This window comes from Ranitomeya imitator, chromosome 3, assembly GCF_032444005.1.
Source record: "Ranitomeya imitator isolate aRanImi1 chromosome 3, aRanImi1.pri, whole genome shotgun sequence".
NCBI classification, from domain to species: Eukaryota; Metazoa; Chordata; class Amphibia; order Anura; family Dendrobatidae; genus Ranitomeya; species Ranitomeya imitator.
This window is the reverse complement of record NC_091284.1, coordinates 838,612,379-838,632,526: the sequence shown is the minus strand read 5'-3', so window position 1 is coordinate 838,632,526 and position 20,148 is coordinate 838,612,379. Positions and strand designations below refer to the sequence as shown.

The 20,148-nt window shown below is 49.2% G+C and overlaps 1 protein-coding gene across 3 annotated transcripts in view; it reads left to right on the top strand.

Moving 5' to 3' along the window:
* LOC138671411 (protein sel-1 homolog 3-like) overlaps nucleotides 1-20,148 on the top strand; it is a 564,245-nt gene that overhangs the window by 154,928 nt on the left and 389,169 nt on the right. For all 3 annotated transcript variants that reach the window (XM_069759567.1, XM_069759569.1, XM_069759568.1), the window contains exons 5-12: nucleotides 7,600-7,715; nucleotides 9,389-9,438; nucleotides 9,651-9,783; nucleotides 9,896-10,016; nucleotides 12,557-12,700; nucleotides 13,077-13,285; nucleotides 14,941-15,120; nucleotides 15,194-15,313. In XM_069759567.1, the coding sequence (XP_069615668.1) occupies nucleotides 7,600-7,715; nucleotides 9,389-9,438; nucleotides 9,651-9,783; nucleotides 9,896-10,016; nucleotides 12,557-12,700; nucleotides 13,077-13,285; nucleotides 14,941-15,120; nucleotides 15,194-15,313 (1,073 nt within the window). The remainder of the gene's footprint in view (nucleotides 1-7,599; nucleotides 7,716-9,388; nucleotides 9,439-9,650; nucleotides 9,784-9,895; nucleotides 10,017-12,556; nucleotides 12,701-13,076; nucleotides 13,286-14,940; nucleotides 15,121-15,193; nucleotides 15,314-20,148) is intronic.

Here is a 20,148-nt window from a genome sequence, read left to right as displayed (position 1 = left end):
AGACAGGTGTATCTGCAGCGTGCGCTCCTGATCAGACAGGTGTATCTGCAGCGTGTGCTCCTGATCAGACAGGTGTATCTGCAGTGTATGCTCCTGATCAGACAGGTGTATCTGCAGCGTGCGCTCCTGATCAGACAGGTGTATCTGCAGCGTGCGCTCCTGATCAGACAGGTGTATCTGCAGTGTGTAATCCTGATCAGACAGGTGTATCTGCAGTGTATGCTCCTGATCAGACAGGTGTATCTGCAGTGTGTGCTCCTGATCAGACAGGTGTATCTGCAGTGTGTGCTCCTGATCAGACAGGTGTATCTGCAGTGTGTGCTCCTGATCAGACAGGTGTATCTGCAGTGTGTAATCCTGATCAGACAGGTGTATCTGCAGTGTGTGCTCCTGATCAGACAGGTGTATCTGCAGTGTGTGCTCCTGATCAGACAGGTGTATCTGCAGTGTGTAATCCTGATCAGACAGGTGTATCTGCAGCGTGTGCTCCTGATCAGACAGGTGTATCTGCAGTGTATGCTCCTGATCAGACAGGTGTATCTGCAGCGTGCGCTCCGGATCAGACAGGTGTATCTGCAGCGTGCGCTCCTGATCAGACAGGTGTATCTGCAGCGTGCGCTCCTGATCAGACAGGTGTATCTGCAGTGTGTAATCCTGATCAGACAGGTGTATCTGCAGTGTATGCTCCTGATCAGACAGGTGTATCTGCAGTGTGTGCTCCTGATCAGACAGGTGTATCTGCAGTGTGTGCTCCTGATCAGACAGGTGTATCTGCAGCATGCGCTCCTGATCAGACAGGTGTATCTGCAGCGTGCGCTCCTGATCAGACACGTGTATCTGCAGCGTGCGCTCCTGATCAGACAGGTGTATCTGCAGCGTGTGCTCCTGATCAGACAGGTGTATCTGCAGTGTATGCTCCTGATCAGACAGGTGTATCTGCAGTGTGTGCTCCTGATCAGACAGGTGTATCTGCAGTGTGTGCTCCGGATCAGACAGGTGTATCTGCAGCGTATGCTCCTGATCAGACAGGTGTATCTGCAGCGTGCGCTCCTGATCAGACAGGTGTATCTGCAGCGTGTGCTCCTGATCAGACAGGTGTATCTGCAGCGTGTGCTCCTGATCAGACAGGTGTATCTGCAGTGTGTGCTCCTGATCAGACAGGTGTATCTGCAGTGTGTGCTCCTGATCAGACAGGTGTATCTGCAGTGTGTGCTCCGGATCAGACAGGTGTATCTGCAGTGTGTGCTCCTGATCAGACAGGTGTATCTGCAGTGTGTGCTCCTGATCAGACAGGTGTATCTGCAGCGTGCGCTCCTGATCAGACAGGTGTATCTGCAGTGTATGCTCCTGATCAGACAGGTGTATCTGCAGTGTGTGCTCCTGATCAGACAGGTGTATCTGCAGTGTGTGCTCCTGATCAGACAGGTGTATCTGCAGTGTGTGCTCCGGATCAGACAGGTGTATCTGCAGTGTATGCTCCTGATCAGACAGGTGTATCTGCAGTGTATGCTCCTGATCAGACAGGTGTATCTGCAGCGTGCGCTCCTGATCAGACAGGTGTATCTGCAGCGTGTGCTCCTGATCAGACAGGTGTATCTGCAGTGTGTGCTCCTGATCAGACAGGTGTATCTGCAGTGTATGCTCCTGATCTGACAGGTGTATCTGCAGTGTGCGCTCCTGATCAGACAGGTGTATCTGCAGTGTGTGCTCCTGATCAGACAGGTGTATCTGCAGTGTATGCTCCTGATCTGACAGGTGTATCTGCAGTGTGCGCTCCTGATCAGACAGGTGTATCTGCAGTGTATGCTCCTGATCAGACAGGTGTATCTGCAGTGTGTGCTCCTGATCAGACAGGTGTATCTGCAGTGTGTGCTCCGGATCAGACAGGTGTATCTGCAGTGTGTGCTCCTGATCAGACAGGTGTATCTGCAGTGTATGCTCCTGATCAGACAGGTGTCCCTGCAGCGTGCGCTCCTGATCAGACAGGTGTATCTGCAGTGTATGCTCCTGATCAGACAGGTGTATCTGCAGTGTATGCTCCTGATCAGACAGGTGTCCCTGCAGCGTGCGCTCCTGATCAGACAGGTGTATCTGCAGTGTATGCTCCTGATCAGACAGGTGTATCTGCAGTGTGTGCTCCTGATCAGACAGGTGTATCTGCAGCGTGCGCTCCTGATCAGACAGGTGTATCTGCAGCGTGCGCTCCTGATCAGACAGGTGTATCTGCAGCGTGCGCTCCTGATCAGACAGGTGTATCTGCAGCGTGCGCTCCTGATCAGACAGGTGTATCTGCAGTGTATGCTCCTGATCAGACAGGTGTATCTGCAGTGTGCGCTCCTGATCAGACAGGTGTATCTGCAGTGTGCTCTCCTGATCAGACAGGTGTATCTGCAGCGTGCGCTCCTGATCAGACAGGTGTATCTGCAGCGTGCGCTCCTGATCAGACAGGTGTATCTGCAGCGTGTGCTCCTGATCAGACAGGTGTATCTGCAGTGTGTGCTCCTGATCAGACAGGTGTATCTGCAGTGTGTGCTCCTGATCAGACAGGTGTATCTGCAGTGTATGCTCCTGATCAGACAGGTGTATCTGCAGTGTGCGCTCCTGATCAGACAGGTGTATCTGCAGTGTGCGCTCCTGATCAGACAGGTGTATCTGCAGCGTGCGCTCCTGATCTGACAGGTGTATCTGCAGTGTATGCTCCTGATCAGACAGGTGTATCTGCAGCGTGCGCTCCTGATCAGACAGGTGTATCTGCAGCGTGCGCTCCTGATCAGACAGGTGTATCTGCAGCGTGTGCTCCTGATCAGACAGGTGTATCTGCAGTGTGTGCTCCTGATCAGACAGGTGTATCTGCAGTGTGTGCTCCTGATCAGACAGGTGTATCTGCAGTGTGTGCTCCTGATCAGACAGGTGTATCTGCAGTGTGTGCTCCTGATCAGACAGGTGTATCTGCAGTGTATGCTCCTGATCAGACAGGTGTATCTGCAGTGTGTGCTCCTGATCAGACAGGTGTATCTGCAGTGTATGCTCCTGATCTGACAGGTGTATCTGCAGTGTATGCTCCTGATCAGACAGGTGTATCTGCAGTGTGTGCTCCGGATCAGACAGGTGTATCTGCAGTGTGTGCTCCTGATCAGACAGGTGTATCTGCAGTGTGTGCTCCTGATCAGACAGGTGTATCTGCAGTGTGTGCTCCTGATCAGACAGGTGTATCTGCAGTGTATGCTCCTGATCAGACAGGTGTATCTGCAGCGTGCGCTCCTGATCAGACAGGTGTATCTGCAGTGTATGCTCCTGATCAGACAGGTGTATCTGCAGTGTGTGCTCCTGATCAGACAGGTGTATCTGCAGTGTGTGCTCCTGATCAGACAGGTGTATCTGCAGTGTATGCTCCTGATCAGACAGGTGTATCTGCAGCGTGCGCTCCTGATCTGACAGGTGTATCTGCAGTGTGTGCTCCTGATCAGACAGGTGTATCTGCAGCGTGCGCTCCTGATCAGACAGGTGTATCTGCAGTGTGTAATCCTGATCAGACAGGTGTATCTGCAGCGTGCGCTCCTGATCTGACAGGTGTATCTGCAGTGTGTAATCCTGATCAGACAGGTGTATCTGCAGTGTATGCTCCTGATCTGACAGGTGTATCTGCAGTGTGTGCTCCTGATCAGACAGGTGTATCTGCAGTGTATGCTCCTGATCAGACAGGTGTATCTGCAGCGTGCGCTCCTGATCAGACAGGTGTCCCTGCAGCGTGTGATCCTGATCTTTTAACCCAAATGATTCCTCTCCTAAAACACTCTGTGCTGCTGTGCTGAGTTCCTGGGATCTTTCCAATATAAAGTTTGCGGTCGAGCAGGATGTGATTTACTATCAGGAAGTTCTTTGTGTTCCTGTCTGGTTTACGACCGGAGATATTTGTGGCAAATAAAACTGGCAGACATCGTTGACACCAATCCTACAGATGTCAGCGCTAGCACAGCCCAGTAATGAGGGGCCCCAGATCACAGGGCCCAACACAAAGGTTCCCATGAACACTGACTGTCAAGGATAACAGCCGGGGGAATTGTTGAAACCCCACCACTGCCACCAATTTGTCAGGGAGACGTGACTCTGCTGCTTCCAATCGTCAGGACAATAATGCAATTAAGTGACAAGTGATGGATGAGGCCACGGCTGCACCCACTAATAGACCGGTTATTGGGGACCTCATAGTGAGCATATGATATATATACACCTCCGATACTAACAAATGGAATATATATATATACCGCGATACTGTCACTGCTATCTCTAACAACAAAAGGAAATACTAGCTGCCACCGCCAATCATTTATACCGGTTTATTGGACGCTGGTTACAGGTAGTGTATGGCTTCAGAGGTGCGGTTTACAGAGCAAGAGGAACAGAGATATTATTTTTAGATATTTTATTCAGAAAGGCAGGCAGTGTTGGGGGGAAAAACAATACATAATATATATAATCACATAAAATAAAAAGGAATAACGAAAGAAAGACACTAAACCTGCGGAGTGTCTGAGACCAGTGAACAGAGGAATATGAATACTAGGCTTGGTGTCTGGTTCTCAGAGCAGATTTCCACTGTAATTACCTGTTCATGGCAGAAGGTCCTACTTCAATGGAGGTTGAAGTATCAACTCTGTCAGGAATCCCACCGTGCTGTCACCCATATGTAACCATTCACGTGGAGGATACCTTTATCATCCCCACCACTCACACCAATTTGTCATGAACTGGGGTTGTTTGGTTGCTGCTGGTTCTTTCTGAAGGGGTTTTATCTATATCCCTCTTCCCAGTTCCGGTTTGGAACTGGCAGTTCTCTGGCGCCCCCCTTACCCTCAGGTCAGAAAGAGTACTACACCTAGGATAATTAGTCGCCAGAAAGGCTGCCTTACTTTGTACTGGCTAATGGGCACATTGCAGCAAGGGCAAAATACCTACTCCCACTCAGGAGGGGACAATAATTATCAACGCCGCCGTTGATACAAAGCCTCCCAAACGCATAGGACAAATCCGCTGCCACCAGCTCTGATTTCTTAATTAATAACGGGTCCGGAGCCAACCCAGATTAGTGGTGTAATTCACTTCAGAGGACATGACAGTTCGTTATAGAGCAAGGAGAGATAAAGCTAGTAATTTTATATTTTACTCCAAAAAAGGTAGGCAGTGTTTACAGAAGTATAAAAATATATTATAAAGAAGACAATTATGGTATGTACAGTACAATTACAAACAAAATGGGTTTAAAGTTGAAAAAACACTTACATTTTGTTATATCATCTTATCTCATGGCTGACCATGTGCTGTGGAGGAGGGGACACATCAAGATGCATCACACATCTGTATAGCAGCTAGACCCCGGACAAAAAAACACGCGAAGACTCCTGCTTCACTCACTTATTCCCTAGCCTAAAACCAAGCCACTCCCCCTGTGGTGACCTTACTTAGAGGCTGAATCCGCCCCTTTTCTTACAGTTATGGCAACCATTTTTATGCCTATCTCCCTATATGTATAGTATTTGATGGTTAACACTCGACAATACAGTGTGATTATATGGTGCCAGTGAAAAGGGGCCAATAGTCCCGTAAACACAAGTTCAATTATAGAGTCACTGCACACATAATATGGAAAGTTTTTTTGCTTTAGGTGAATGTTTTTATTATTTAAACGGTGAAGTGTATAGTGACAGCTGATGTTTCGGGGAGAACTTGGCCTTTATCACATAGTCGCCTTTTTCCTTTATTACAATGGGGGATCACCGATTGGGTAAAATCACTGCTTATGCAAAGAAAAGGGTAGCTCAATGTCCCGTTTAGCTACAGCTGGCTGTTCAGTGTGTGCATTGGTTTCCCAGGAAATTCTTGTCCTGGTGTTTTGTTCGAGAGTCATTGGTGGCGCAGTGTAAGAAGCAGGCACAGCGGTGTCTGAGCCGCATCACACACACTGCTCAGGCGCCGCTGTGCCTGTTTCTTACACTGCGCCACCAATGACTCTTGGACAAAACATCATGACAAGAATTTCCTGGGAAACCAATGCACACACTGAACAGCCAGCTGTAGCTAAACGGGACATTGTACTACCCTTTTCTTTGCATAAGCAGTGATTTTAAACAATCGGTGATCCCCCATTGAAATAAAGGAAAAAGGCGACTATGTAATAAGGCCATGTTCTCCCCGAAACATCAGCTGTCACTAGCTCGCTATATGAACCTCGTATACGAAGGACACAATGATCAGGATGTGCACCACATCAGGGGCATTCTTTTAAGTGTAAACACGGCATAGTTACACGACTCGCTTACAGAGAAACCCGCTCCTTGCAGCCCATGCTTTATGTACCAGTTTTAACCAGTATCAGATGGGAGGGGGGAATGAGTAATGTAGGGAGACCTGTCTGCCGCAGCACGGAGTCATATAAATTCTTGAGGGGGAGAAATGAGGGGTTTAGAATTATGTAGGAGGGTGGTGCTGTTATGGACCGTAAGGAACACGCTGTTACTTTAAGAGACTGCACCCCCTTGTCTGGCAGGATGGAATGTTCTGCTTCTCCCCTGGGATATACTGTGTGAATGAACTGGACTGTGCAGATGGCAGGGGTGGAGCCTGAACAGTGTGTGTGAGCTGAGGCTGCTGCAGAGAGAACTTTGTGCTTATAACTGCAAGAGAGGAGAACTGTGTCCTGATATAGCTGCAAGAGAGGACCCCCCCAGCCTGTAACGGAGTGGACTTGTGAGATTTCACAGACTTTTCCGGGTGCAGTGAGGGTGACTGTCCTGTATTAGTTCGAGGAGCCACGAAGATACCGAGAAAGGGATTTACAGTTTCCAGGAGCACCTCCTGGACCCAGAAGCAAGGAGAAGACCACGTTTCACGGAGCTGACAGAAAGCCGTGCGCACCACCATACTAGACTGCTGGGGGCCCCCTGGGGACTGGATCTGAGTCCCCAACATCACCGTGAGTTTGTTCCTGTTTTGTGCACATGTCAGGGCCTAGTGTAGGCTTCAATAGCCAAAACATGGCAGCCGTGAGGCCTGCTTAGTTAATGCCAGGGAGGCTATACGTGGAGTAGCATCATTCTTTGTTTATTGTTTGCATTTACTGGTGTGACATATATTGAGTCTGTAACAGTTGGAGCATCGTGCTATTTTACGGACAAGCTAAAGAATATAAATCTTGTAACCCCTGTTTGCATCTTCCTCATTCACTTCATTCCTTGCCTTCCAATAAATCTACCCTTTGTTGTTTGCACCTCATCTTGTGTAAAGTAGTCTTCCTGCACCGTGGTGGTCCCCCGGCCATCGCTTCAATTACACACACAGGCAGAGGGAGAAAGAGAAGCTCAGAATTCCAGCCTTGTGTTGGCAGGCAGAGAAAACTGCAGCTGAGAGCTCTGTATGTGTAATTGAGGTAGTCAGAACTTCGTTCTTTCTATTTCCTGACAAGCTCTTTCTCACTTCCCCAATTATAATTAATCCCATATGTTCAATGTGAGGGTAACGTTTGTATGGATTTTATATCTATTTTTTTCTCTACGACACGGACTCATCAGACTGCAGCTTCCATGTCTGTGTCTTCTTCTCCAGGTCATCTACATGTGCAGGTGGAGCTCATCTCCAGGGAGGCGCAGGCGTTCCTCAGCCACAAGCCCTTGCCGCTGAACCAGTGGTGCCAGATCCAGCTGACACTGGAGATCTCACTGGTGGGTAAATATTATACATACTGTATATATAAATACTGTGTGTGCCGTGCATAATCACCTCAAGAGCTGTGCTCACTATACTGCTGTTACATCGTGTCTTATGCTCCAGTCACCTCCAGAGCTGCACTCACTATTCTGCTGTTACATCATGTCTGATATGATGATGATGATGATGAAAGTGGTTGCCGTGATGATGAGGGTGGTAGTTTTGGCTGTGATAATGAGTGTCAAGATATTGCAGCCCGGGAAGGTCACGCAGAACCACCCGCTGTGATCTTTGTGTCAAAGAGCTCTCTGCTGCCCCCTAACGTCCGGACCATTACACGATTGGCCGAGGAGACCGCAGCTGCTTCCACTACTAGGCCGGTTATTGGGAAACTAGCAGTGAGTGTGTGGTATATACACCTACTATTCCAACGCATGGGATATATGTATATACCCCAGATACAGTCACTGCAAACTCCACCATAACTGCAGACTACTCGCTGCCATCACAAGTCGATTTTTATATTCAGGCTGACTGGACACCTGGTTTCTGCTAGAATATGGCTTCAGGGTGCGGGTTACAGAACAAAAGGAACAGAACTATTACATTTTATGGATAGGGAGTGAGTGAGCCAGGCACCAGAACCAAGGCTTTGGTATTGGTGTAACTTGCTGATTTGGAAGTCCGGTGAAAAAAGGAACTTGGGTGCTACCAGAGAAGGCAGTGCAACAAAACGTCCCAAGTATAAGAGAAAGGCAACACTCACTGTTCCTAACGCAGTCCTTTATTAACAGCGGTTAAAACACAGCAGTGGAATGAATGTGCAAGGACAACAATTGGACTACAGCTGTTTCGCGCTGCGTGCACTTCTACGGGTCCATGGTAAGGAACGGTGAATGCTGCCTATCCCTTGGACATTTTATTAAATTTTATATTTAATCCAAATAGGCAGTGTTTATAAAAAATATACAAAAGATTTTTCAAAGGAGACAAAACAATACAGAATATACAATTGCATGAAATAAAAAGGAATAATGGAGGAAACCTACTTCACCGATCACAAAGATGAGTCAGCTTGACGAAGAAGAGCGCTTCGATTGGAGACGTTCAGCGAATGGGATTCATACATAAAATATGTGTATCTCTCTACAGGAACCTGAGTTACACCCCCCTCCCGTGATGACCTCACATGGGTCGGGTTGTGGGATGTCCTCAGCCCGTCAGAATTTTATGAAATCCCCAACTTATGCAATAACTTTAAATCCTGGTGATCACAGAAATCCGAAATTGCCGCCATATTTTCTATCTGGATTTTATCTTTCCCCAGAGATGGCTGTTGTCAATTATCTGGCCACTATGAATTTGGGGCTTATAGGCAGGGGTTACAGTTATGAGAAAAGATGCATATTCTTCCCCGATTAACCCTGAAGTAAAACATGTCTGTTCCATCACTATGGGAATTATACCGCTCCCAATATTCATGCTTTTCTACCAGTGCCCAGGCATCTGGCAAAGATGTTTTGATGACAGGAATGTGCAGCGGTCAAGAACAATAGCTACCGCTAAAGGGTGTGTAATATTCGCCTTAATCCTCTCCAAACTTAAAAAGCCTTTTTGGCTGTGATGATGAGGGTGGTAGCTTTGGCTGGGATGATGAGAGTGATACTTCTGTGATTTTTCTTTCTAGGGGAATCTGACGGTCACATGTGGAGATACGGTCGATGAGACCACATTCAGGTAACGGCCGCGCTCCATAGAACACCTTTGTCCTCCAGTCACCTCCAGAGCTGGAGCTGGCTGCTGAGCTTTATCTGGGTCACTGATGACTGAATTTCCACAATGCACTTCTGCCTGAGAGCGAGATATTTGCAGAACTGTGAATGCAGCTCTGGATGTGACCCCTAGATTAACTCTTTCATTTCCTGGGTGTCTTCCTCCTTCCCCTCCAGATTCTCGGCCGCGGTTTTGCTCTTGGACGCGGCTGGACATTTCTATCTGGGCGGCTCTAAGTATGTGCCGGGGATGAGCGGATTCTATGGGCCAAGCGTTTACTACCGGCACCGCATTGTGCCCGTCCACAGGGTAACGTCACCCCTCCCTCGTACAGAACTCTGCCAGGTCCGGCCTGACCCAGGGCCAGTCCTGGCCTCCCGTCTCCGCGCTGCCTGCTGATGAGTTTTCTGTTCTTCCTCAGTCACCCCCTCCTCGGCTCGTCCATCGTCTCGAGCTTCATCAATGGTTCCAGAAGTGCGAGGCCTTCAAGGAGGAAAGTTCCATCAGATTCTGGCATTTTCTATCGCAGCAGAGAACAACAGGTGCAGTCACATCTCTGACCAATGCTGAGGTCCCTGATGGGACAAGTCTTCCTCTGACCAATGCTGAGGTCCCTGATGGGACAAGTCTTCCTCTGACCAATGCTGAGGTCCTTGATGGGACAAGTCTTCCTCTGACTAATGCTGGGGTCGCTGATGGGACAAGTCTTCCTCTGACTAATGCGGGGTCCCTAATGGGACAAGTCTTCCTCTGACCAATGCTGAGGTCCCTGATGGGACAAGTCTTCCTCTGACCAATGCTGAGGTCCCTGATGGGACAAGTCTTCCTCTGACTAATGCTGGGGTCGCTGATGGGACAAGTCTTCCTCTGACTAATGCGGGGGGTCCCTGATGGGATAAGTCTTCCTCTGACCAATGCTGAGGTCCCTGATGGGACAAGTCTTCCTCTGACTAATGCTGGGGTCGCTGATTGGACAAGTCTTCCTCTGACTAATGCGGGGGTCGCTGATGGGACAAGTCTTCCTCTGACTAATGCGGGGTCCCTAATGGGACAAGTCTTCCTCTGACTAATGCGGGGTCCCTAATGGGACAAGTCTTCCTCTGACTAATGCGGGGGGTCCCTGATGGGACAAGTCTTCCTCTGACTAATGCGGGGGGTCCCTAATGGGACAAGTCTTCCTCTGACCAATGCGGGGGGTCCCTGATGGGACAAGTCTTCCTCTGACTAATGTGGGGTCCCTGATGGGAAAAGTCTTCCTCTGACTAATGCGGGGGGTCCCTGATGGGACAAGTCTTCCTCTGACTAATGCGGGGGTCCCTGATGGGACAAATCTTCCTCTGACTAATGCGGGGTCCCTAATGGGACAAGTCTTCCTCTGACTAATGCGGGGGGTCCCTGATGGGACAAATCTTCCTCTGACCAATGTGGGGGTCCCTGAGGGGACAAGTCTTCCTCTGACTAATGCGGGGTCCCTTGATGGGACAAATCTTCCTCTGACCAATGCGGGGGGTCCCTGATGGGACAAGTCTTCCTCTGACTAATGTGGGGTCCCTTGATGGGACAAATCTTCCTCTGACTAATGCGGGATGTCCCTGAGGGGACAAGTCTTCCTCTGACTAGTGCGGGGTCCCTTGATGGGAAAAGTCTTCCTCTGACTAATGCGGGGGGTCCCTGATGGGAAAAGTCTTCCTCTGACTAATGCGGGGTCCCTGATGGGAAAAGTCTTCCTCTGACTAATGCGGGGGTCCCTGATGGGACAAATCTTCCTCTGACTAATGCGGGGTCCCTGATGGGACAAGTCTTCCTCTGACTAATGCGGGGGTCCCTGATGGGACAAATCTTCCTCTGACTAATGCGGGGGTCCCTGATGGGACAAGTCTTCCTCTGACTAATGCGGGGTCCCTGATGGGACAAGTCTTCCTCTGACTAATGCGGGGGTCCCTGGTGGGACAAGTCTTCCTCTGACTAATGCGGGGTCCCTGATGGGACAAGTCTTCCTCTGACTAATGCGGGGGTCCCTGATTGGACAAGTCTTCCTCTGACTAATGTGGGGGGTCCCTAATGGGACAAATCTTCCTCTGACTAATGCGGGGGTCCCTAATGGGAAAAGTCTTCCTCTGACTAATGCGGGGTCCCTGATGGGACAAATCTTCCTCTGACTAATGCGGGGGTCCCTGATGGGACAAGTCTTCCTCTGACTAATGCGGGGGGTCCCTGATGGGAAAAGTCTTCCTCTGACTAATGTGGGGTCCCTGATGGGACAAGTCTTCCTCTGACTAATGTGGGGGGTCCCTAATGGGAAAAGTCTTCCTCTGACTAATGCGGGGTCCCTGATGGGACAAGTCTTCCTCTGACTAATGCGGGGGTCCCTGATGGGACAAGTCTTCCTCTGACTAATGCGGGGTCCCTAATGGGAAAAGTCTTCCTCTGACTAATGTGGGGGGTCCCTAATGGGAAAAGTCTTCCTCTGACTAATGCGGGGTCCCTGATGGGACAAGTCTTCCTCTGACTAATGCGGGGGTCCCTGATGGGACAAGTCTTCCTCTGACTAATGCGGGGGGTCCCTGATGGGACAAGTCTTCCTCTGACTAATTCGGGGGGTCCCTAATGGGACAAGTCTTCCTCTGACTAATGCGGGGGTCCCTGATGGGACAAGTCTTCCTCTGACTAATGCGGGGGTCCCTGATGGGACAAGTCTTCCTCTGACTAATGCGGGGGGTCCCTGATGGGACAAGTCTTCCTCTGACTAATGCGGGGGGTCCCTAATGGGACAAATCTTCCTCTGACTAATGCGGGGGTCCCTAATGGGAAAAGTCTTCCTCTGACTAATGCGGGGTCCCTGATGGGACAAGTCTTCCTCTGACTAATGTGGGGGGTCCCTAATGGGACAAATCTTCCTCTGACTATGCAATAAATGCTCCTTTCCCCTAATTGTTCTACATTACGATTTCATGTGCAGTTATTGGGAAGGTAAAACAAGTTTGTGTCACATGGGAAGGCAGTCTACAGTACAGCAGATAAAACAAGTCTGTGCTGCATTGGAGGCAATCTCCAGTATATACAGTGTCATCTTCCACCACAGGAACCTGCGCTGACACCTATCATCAGTACCAGAGGCGTCATGGCGCACAGCCTCCTGCTGCTCAGTGCTCGGGGTGGGACTCGCCTCCACCGCCCCACAGGACCCTAATGGACAAGCTGCTGAGGAGGAGGGTGAGCGGAGCAGGTGAGATCATGGCCCACGGCCGGTGCCGAGAAGGGCCCTAGTGGCAGCATAACACGGCAGGTGGCCATTATTGAGGGCCAGGTAACGGGACCCTCCGCCCGTGCTCCCCCAACATCGTGCAGTGTAATATGGCGCATTATAGTGGTGTTTTATATGTGGTGCCATGTAGTATCGTCTGCTTTGCTCAGTATATGGCGGTGCACAGTCTCACGGAACCCCACCTTACTCCATGGAAGAAGCATAATCATCAGGTTGTGGTAAATCATGAGGTCCCCGCTGAGTGACCGGAGCAGGGTTTGACCTTTATCAGCCCCAGCTCTTGTTATTCTGGCCCCTGGTGGCGACAGTGACTAATCTCTTGCTGCTCACCTTACAGGCCACATCATCACCTTCAATCGTCAGCTCTTTGGCCAAGCCCTGTACAGAATATACCGCAAGAGGGTCCAGGCTGCTGATGGTTTCTCCAGGATGAGACGTTCTCTGCCTCTCCTGCTCCAGGCGGGATGTCTGGGGTATCAGCCTGCACTATACACCGCGGCTGTGCTGCGCCACACAGGCCTGGGGGTGACAAAGGACACATCTAAGGTATCACATGGACGACCCATCTACGGTAGTAACGTACCTGTTCACACCATGGTTTCCTTGTTCTTATCGGAATGTGCACAGGAAGGAAGGACACACGGAGAAACAAGAAGCGAAGAAACGTGTGACTCAGGCCAGATTGTGTGTCACCTGTCAGGTTTCTCCTGGTGTCCCCCCCCCCCGTCCCACCCCTCAGCTTCTCTCCGTAGCTTCATCAGATCATCACCTGGGGGCCTCCTACAATCCTGGAGAAGTTCTCGGAGGTCCTGGACACTTGTCCCTGCTTTGCCTTCACTTTGAGTCCAAATCATCTTCATTGGGTTGAGGTTGATGATTGTGGAGGCCATGTCCTCTGACGCAACCTCCATCCTCCATGGTCACAGTTCTAACTTTTCCTGGAGGCTATGGGTCATGGTCCTGTTTTAACACAAATGATGACTAGATGCAGACCAGGTGGGCCGGTGGTCACTGCAGAACACTGTGGTGGGAAATAGGCCTTATATTTGTAATAACTCACCAGTAAAGCGCTCCCTCCTGCCTCCACCATCACACTGCCCCTCCATGCTTCACCACTGTACATGTAGAAACCACCCACTCACCTTCTCCGTACCTCATAAAAACATGGTGGATAGTACCCAAAATCTCTAACTGATTCATCAGACCACAGATTCCCACAGATCTAATTTCCAGTCCTTGTGTTGATCGGTTCATACAAGTCTCTTCTTGCCTGTGGTCCTCAGTTGTGGCTTCTTTTTTGCAGACCTCTGAAGTGGCTTCTTCTTGTTTGTCATCGTCATTTGCTGCTTCTTCTTGTTTGCAGACCTCAGTGGTGGCTTCTTTGCAGCAATTCCACCATAACGACCGCTCCTCGCAGTCTCTTCTGGACAGCTGATGTTGAGATATGACTATTACTTCATGTTGGTGCATAATTTATGAGGGTTGTTATCTGCGGTGGTGATAGCTTGTGGGTTCTGAGGTCGGTAACTGATGAACTTATCCTCTGCAGCAGATGTCATTCTTGGTATTCACTTCCTGGGGTGGTATTCATTGAGCCAGTTTCATCACAGCAATTGATGGTTTTCATGATTGCACTTGAGGATATCGTCAAAGTTCTAGCAGTTTTCCAGACTAACCTTCATGTTACAGTAATGATGTATTGTGGCTTCTCTTAGTTGAGTGTTTCTTGCCATATTCTGGCTTAGAACTGTAGTGGAATAGCTATATGGAGTGGCGCCCCAACTCTGCCCCTGCAAAACACCCGTAATGGGTACAAACACTTTCTGAAGACCGGTCAGTCCACACATAAACTCCTGATAAGGCAACCTGTATATTGGGGTCATTTTAGTTGACAACCTGATGAAGCTGCAGAGAGAAGACAAGGGGTATGAAGCCGTCATCAGCGTAACAGGGGGCACATCAGAAATATGGGGCTACACGATTCTCTACACTCCTTGTTTCCATATGTGTCCTCTTTCCTTCCTGGTTTTGCTGCCTTCAGTCTGAATCTACAATGTGCACATTCCAATGTCCTCTACATGCACAGGGGTGTCCAGACTTCTGACTGGTGCTGTACTTGTGCTGCTATGCACTGCCTGTAGTGCATGATGACGACACTTATAAAGGCCCCAGAGGTGATGGTGGATTTTTCTCCTCTCCAGGCCCTGAAGTTCATCCTCATTGCTGCGCAGAATAACGAGCGCCTCTCTCTGCTATTCCTGGGGCACAAGCATCACCTGGGGGTGGACGGCTACCCGGTGGACTACGACCTGTCCTATGCGTATTACTCCAATATCGCTCGCCAGACCATGGAGGACCGACTGCAGCCGGACAAACACCAGGTGTCGTATTCTACTCGCGCTGACCTAGTCATGAGTGACGCCATGTCTTACGCTGGTGACGTCTCCTCCGCAGGCCTTCGTGGAGCTCATCCGCCTGACAGATGAGGAGGTGCTGAAGCAGCAGACAAAGGAGGACGATGACCTCTTCATGTGGCTGAGGTTCCAGGCGAGACAAGGGGTGTCCTCAGCTCAGGTACTGGGGGTACAGGATGGGGGAGACAGGGGGTGTCCTCAGCTCAGGTATTGGAGGCAGAGGATGGGGGAGACAAAGGGTGTCCTCAGCTCAGGTACTGGGGGCACAGGATGGGGGAGACAGGGGTTGTCCTCAGCTCAGGTATTGGGGGCAGAGGATGGGGGAGACAGGGGGTGTCCTCAGCTCAGGTACTGGAGGCAGAGGATGGGGAGACAGGGGGTGTCCTCAGCTCAGGTACTGGGGGCAGAGGATGGGGGGAGACAGGGGGTGTCCTCAGCTCAGGTACTGGAGGCAGAGGATGGGGGAGACAGGGGGTGTCCTCAGCTCAGGTATTTGGGGCAGAGGATGGGGAAACGGGGTGTCCTCAGCTCAGGTATTGGGGGCAGAGGATGGGGGGAGACAGGGGGTATCCTCAGCTCAGGTACTGGGGCAGAGGATGGGGAGACAGGGGGTGTCCTCAGCTCAGGTACTGGGGGCAGAGGATGGGGGGAGACAGGGGGTGTCCTCAGCTCAGGTACTGTGTTGTGAATTCTATTATCGAACTCCCTCCTGTGGTCATGAATGGTACTTCGGCGAGTTCTGTCTATGGACTCCCTCTGGTGGCTGTGAGTGGAGCTGCTGCTTCTGAGGTTCCTTCCACAGGTGATTTAGTTTATTCTTTGGCTGGCTGCTCTATTTAACTCCACTCAGATCGATACTCTATGCCAGCTGTCAATGTTCTTGTACTGGTTCAGTTCGGTCTTGGATCTTTCTGGTGACCTGTCTACTCCAGCAGAAGCTAAGTCCCTGCTAGTTAATTATTTGTTCATTGTTTCCTTGTCCAGCTGGCTATCATGATTTTGCCTTGCTAGCTGGAAGCTCTGGGATGCAGAGTGGCACCTCCGCACCATGAGTCGGTGCGGAGGTCTTTTTGCACACTCTGCGTGGTCTTTTTGTAGCTTTTTGTGCTGACCGCAAAGATACCTTTCCTATCCTCAGTCTGTTTAGTTAGTCTGGCCTCCCTTTGCTGAAACCTGTTTCATTTCTGTGTTTGTGGCTTTCATCTTAACTCACAGTCAATATATGTGGGGGGCTTCCTTTAGCTTTGGGGAATTTCTCTGAGGCAAGGTCGGCTTTATTTTCTATCTCTAGGGCTAGTTAGCCCTTAGGCTGTGAAGAGGCGTCTAGGTCGTGTTAGGTACGCTCCACGGCTATTTCTAGTGTGTGTGATAGGATTAGGGGTTGCGGTCAGCAGAGCTCCCACTTCCCAGAGCTTGTTCTGTGTTAGCTTACCCATCAGGTCGTTCCGGGTGCTCCTAACCACCAGGTCCATAACAGTACAGCTGGCCAAAAGTATTAATGATTCTCAATAGAGGGATAAGAGAAGTTCTGAGACCATTTTTTTTTCTCTGCAGCGTGTTTTGTCTTTCTTTTCCCCTTAACCTCTGGGTGGTTCAGGACACAGGTGTAGATATGGACATTCAAGGTCTGTCCTCTTGTGTGGATCATCTCACTGCAAGGGTACAAAACATTCAAGATTTTGTGGTTCAGAATCCGATGTTAGAGCCTAGAATTCCAATTCCTGATTTGTTTTCTGGGGATAGATCTAAGTTCCTGAATTTCAAAAATAATTGTAAACTGTTTCTTGCTTTGAAACCCCGCTCCTCTGGTGACCCCGTTCAACAAGTAAAAATCATTATTTCTTTGTTGCATGTTGACCCTCAAGACTGGGCATTTTCCCTTGCACCAGGAGATCCTGCATTGCGTGATGTAGATGCGTTTTTTTCTGGCGCTTGGATTGCTTTATGATGAACCAAATTCAGTGGATCAGGCAGAGAAAATCTTGCTGGCTTTGCGTCAGGGTCAGGATGAAGCGGATGTATATTGTCAGAAGTTTAGAAAGTGGTCTGTGCTTACTCAGTGGAATGAGTGTGCCCTGGCGGCAATTTTCAGAAAGGGTCTTTCTGAAGCCCTTAAGGATGTTATGGTGGGATTTCCCACGCCTGCTGGTCTGAATGAGTCTATGTCCTTGGCCATTCAGATCGATCGGCGCTTGTGTGAGCGCAAAGCTGTGCACCATTTGGCGGTATTCTCTGAGCATAGGCCTGAGCCTATGCAATGTGATAGGACTTTGACCAGAGCTGAATGGCAAGAACACAGACGTCGGAATGGGCTGTGTTTTTACTGTGGTGATTCCACTCATGCTATCTCCGATTGTCCTAAGCACACTAAGCGGTTCGCTAGGTCTGCCACCATTGGTACGGTACAGTCTAAATTTCTTTTGTCCGTTACTCTGATTTGCTCTTTGTCGTCCTATTCTGTAATGGCATTTGTGGATTCAGGCGCTGCCCTGAATTTGATGGACTTGGAGTTTGCCAGGCGCTGTGGTTTTTTCTTGGAGCCCTTGCAGTATCCTATTCCATTGAGAGGAATTGATGCTACGCCTTTGGCCAAGAATAAGCCTCAGTACTGGACTCAATTGACCATGTGCATGGCTCCTGCACATCAGGAGGATATTCGCTTTTTGGTGTTGCATAATCTGCATGATGTGGTCGTTTTGGGGTTGCCATGGCTACAGGTCTATAATCCAGTTTTGGATTGGAAATCTATGACTGTGTCCAGCTGGGGTTGTCAAGGGGTACATGGTGATGTTCCATTGCTGTCAATTTCGTCTTCCACTCCTTCTGAAGTCCCTGAGTTTTTGTCAGATTACCGGGATGTATTTGATGAGCCCAAATCCAGTGCCCTACCTCCTCATAGGGATTGCGATTGTGCTATTAATTTGATTCCTGGTAGTAAGTTTCCTAAGGGCCAACTGTTCAATTTATCTGTGCCAGAGCACGCCGCTATGCGGAGTTATATAAAGGAATCCTTGGAGAAAGGTCATATTCGCCCGTCGTCATCACCGTTGGGAGCAGGGTTCTTTTTTGTGGCCAAGAAGGATGGTTCTTTGAGACCTTGTATTGATTACCGCCTTCTTAATAAGATCACAGTCAAATTTCAGTACCCTTTGCCGCTGCTGTCTGATTTGTTTGCTCTGATTAAGGGGGCTAGTTGGTTCACCAAGATAGATCTTCGAGGGGCGTATATGTTGTGAGTTCTGTTTTTGGGCTCCCTCTGGTGGTTACTGATGGTACTGGGTGACTTGTGTTCTCTGCAGTCTCTGGTGTCCACCTGTTCCATCAGGTTATGGGTGTTTCCTATTTAACCTGGCTTTTTTGTCATTTCCTCGCCGGCTATCAATGTAATCAGCGTTTCTGTTTACCTCTGCTCCCTGCGTCTGTGATCTTCTGGACAAGCTAAGTTTTGATTTTCCGGTTCTATGTTTTGTTTTCATTTTGTCTTAGTCCAGCTTGCAGTTATGTGATTCCTTGTTGCTGGTTGCTCTAGTGGGCTGAAATTACTCCTCATGTTCCATGAGTTGGCACATGAGTTCAAGTAATTTCAGGATGGTTTTTTGAAGGGTTTTTCGCTGACCGTGCAGTTCACTTTTGTATCCTCTGCTATCTAGCTTTAGCGGGCCTCATTTTTGTGGATTCTGTTTTCATCTCTACGTTTGTGGTTTCCTCTCATTTCACCGTTATTACATGTGGGGGCTGCTATTTCTGTGGGGTGTATCTCTGGAGGCAAGTGAGGTCTGTGTTTCTTCTTATAGGGGAAGTTAGTCCTTCGGCTGGAGCGAGACGTCTAGGATCATCGTAGGCACGTTCCCCGGCTACTGCTAGTTGTGTGGTTAGGTTCAGGAGCGCGGTCAGCTCAGTTTCCATCACCCTAGAGCTTGTTTTGTTTTTGTGCTTGTCCTTTTGTGATCCCCTGCCATTGGGATCATGACACGTATAATCTTATAAAAGAAGATTGTTACATACATAGCCATGCAGAGTTACCCAGAATCAATAATAACAGAATCATATAGGTACACCACTGCATGTATCCCCAGACAGTAGTCAGGAAAACAACTGCCAACCATAGGTAAACACCAAAACCGCACTAGCAGCATAAACTTCCCATAAAAATAACTTTATTTAGTACAAAACACATAAAAAACTGTACAGCAGGTAATTGGACAACAGGGAAACACAGGACACGCACTACATGTCGGTACATATGCCCGCAGGCTCAGAGCAGATTAGCTGCGACGGTATAGAAATACTAAAACAGGTATAAGCCATACACTGTGGGACCCATACTTAGTAATATAGGGAATCAATGCCCCAGACAGCGCACATAGTAACATACCAGAATAACACCAGTGTATAGTAAGTATAACTACCTGATACCATACACAGCCAAAGACTCCGAGCACACCCGACGTACGTTTCGGAGCTACCTGCTCCTTCCTCAGGGGGCGCCCCCTGAGGAAGGAGCAGGTAGCTCCGAAACGTACGTCGGGTGTGCTCGGAGTCTTTGGCTGTGTATGGTATCAGGTAGTTATACTTACTATACACTGGTGTTATTCTGGTATGTTACTATGTGCGCTGTCTGGGGCATTGATTCCCTATATTACTAAGTATGGGTCCCACAGTGTATGGCTTATACCTGTTTTAGTATTTCTATACCGTCGCAGCTAATCTGCTCTGAGCCTGCGGGCATATGTACCGACATGTAGTGCGTGTCCTGTGTTTCCCTGTTGTCCAATTACCTGCTGTACAGTTTTTTATGTGTTTTGTACTAAATAAAGTTATTTTTATGGGAAGTTTATGCTGCTAGTGCGGTTTTGGTGTTCACGTATAATCTTGTGCGTATTAAACAGGGCGATGAATGGAAAACAGCATTTAATACGCCCGAGGGCCATTTTGAGTACCTGGTTATGCCATTCGGGCTTTCCAATGCTCCATCAGTATTTCAGTCCTTTATGC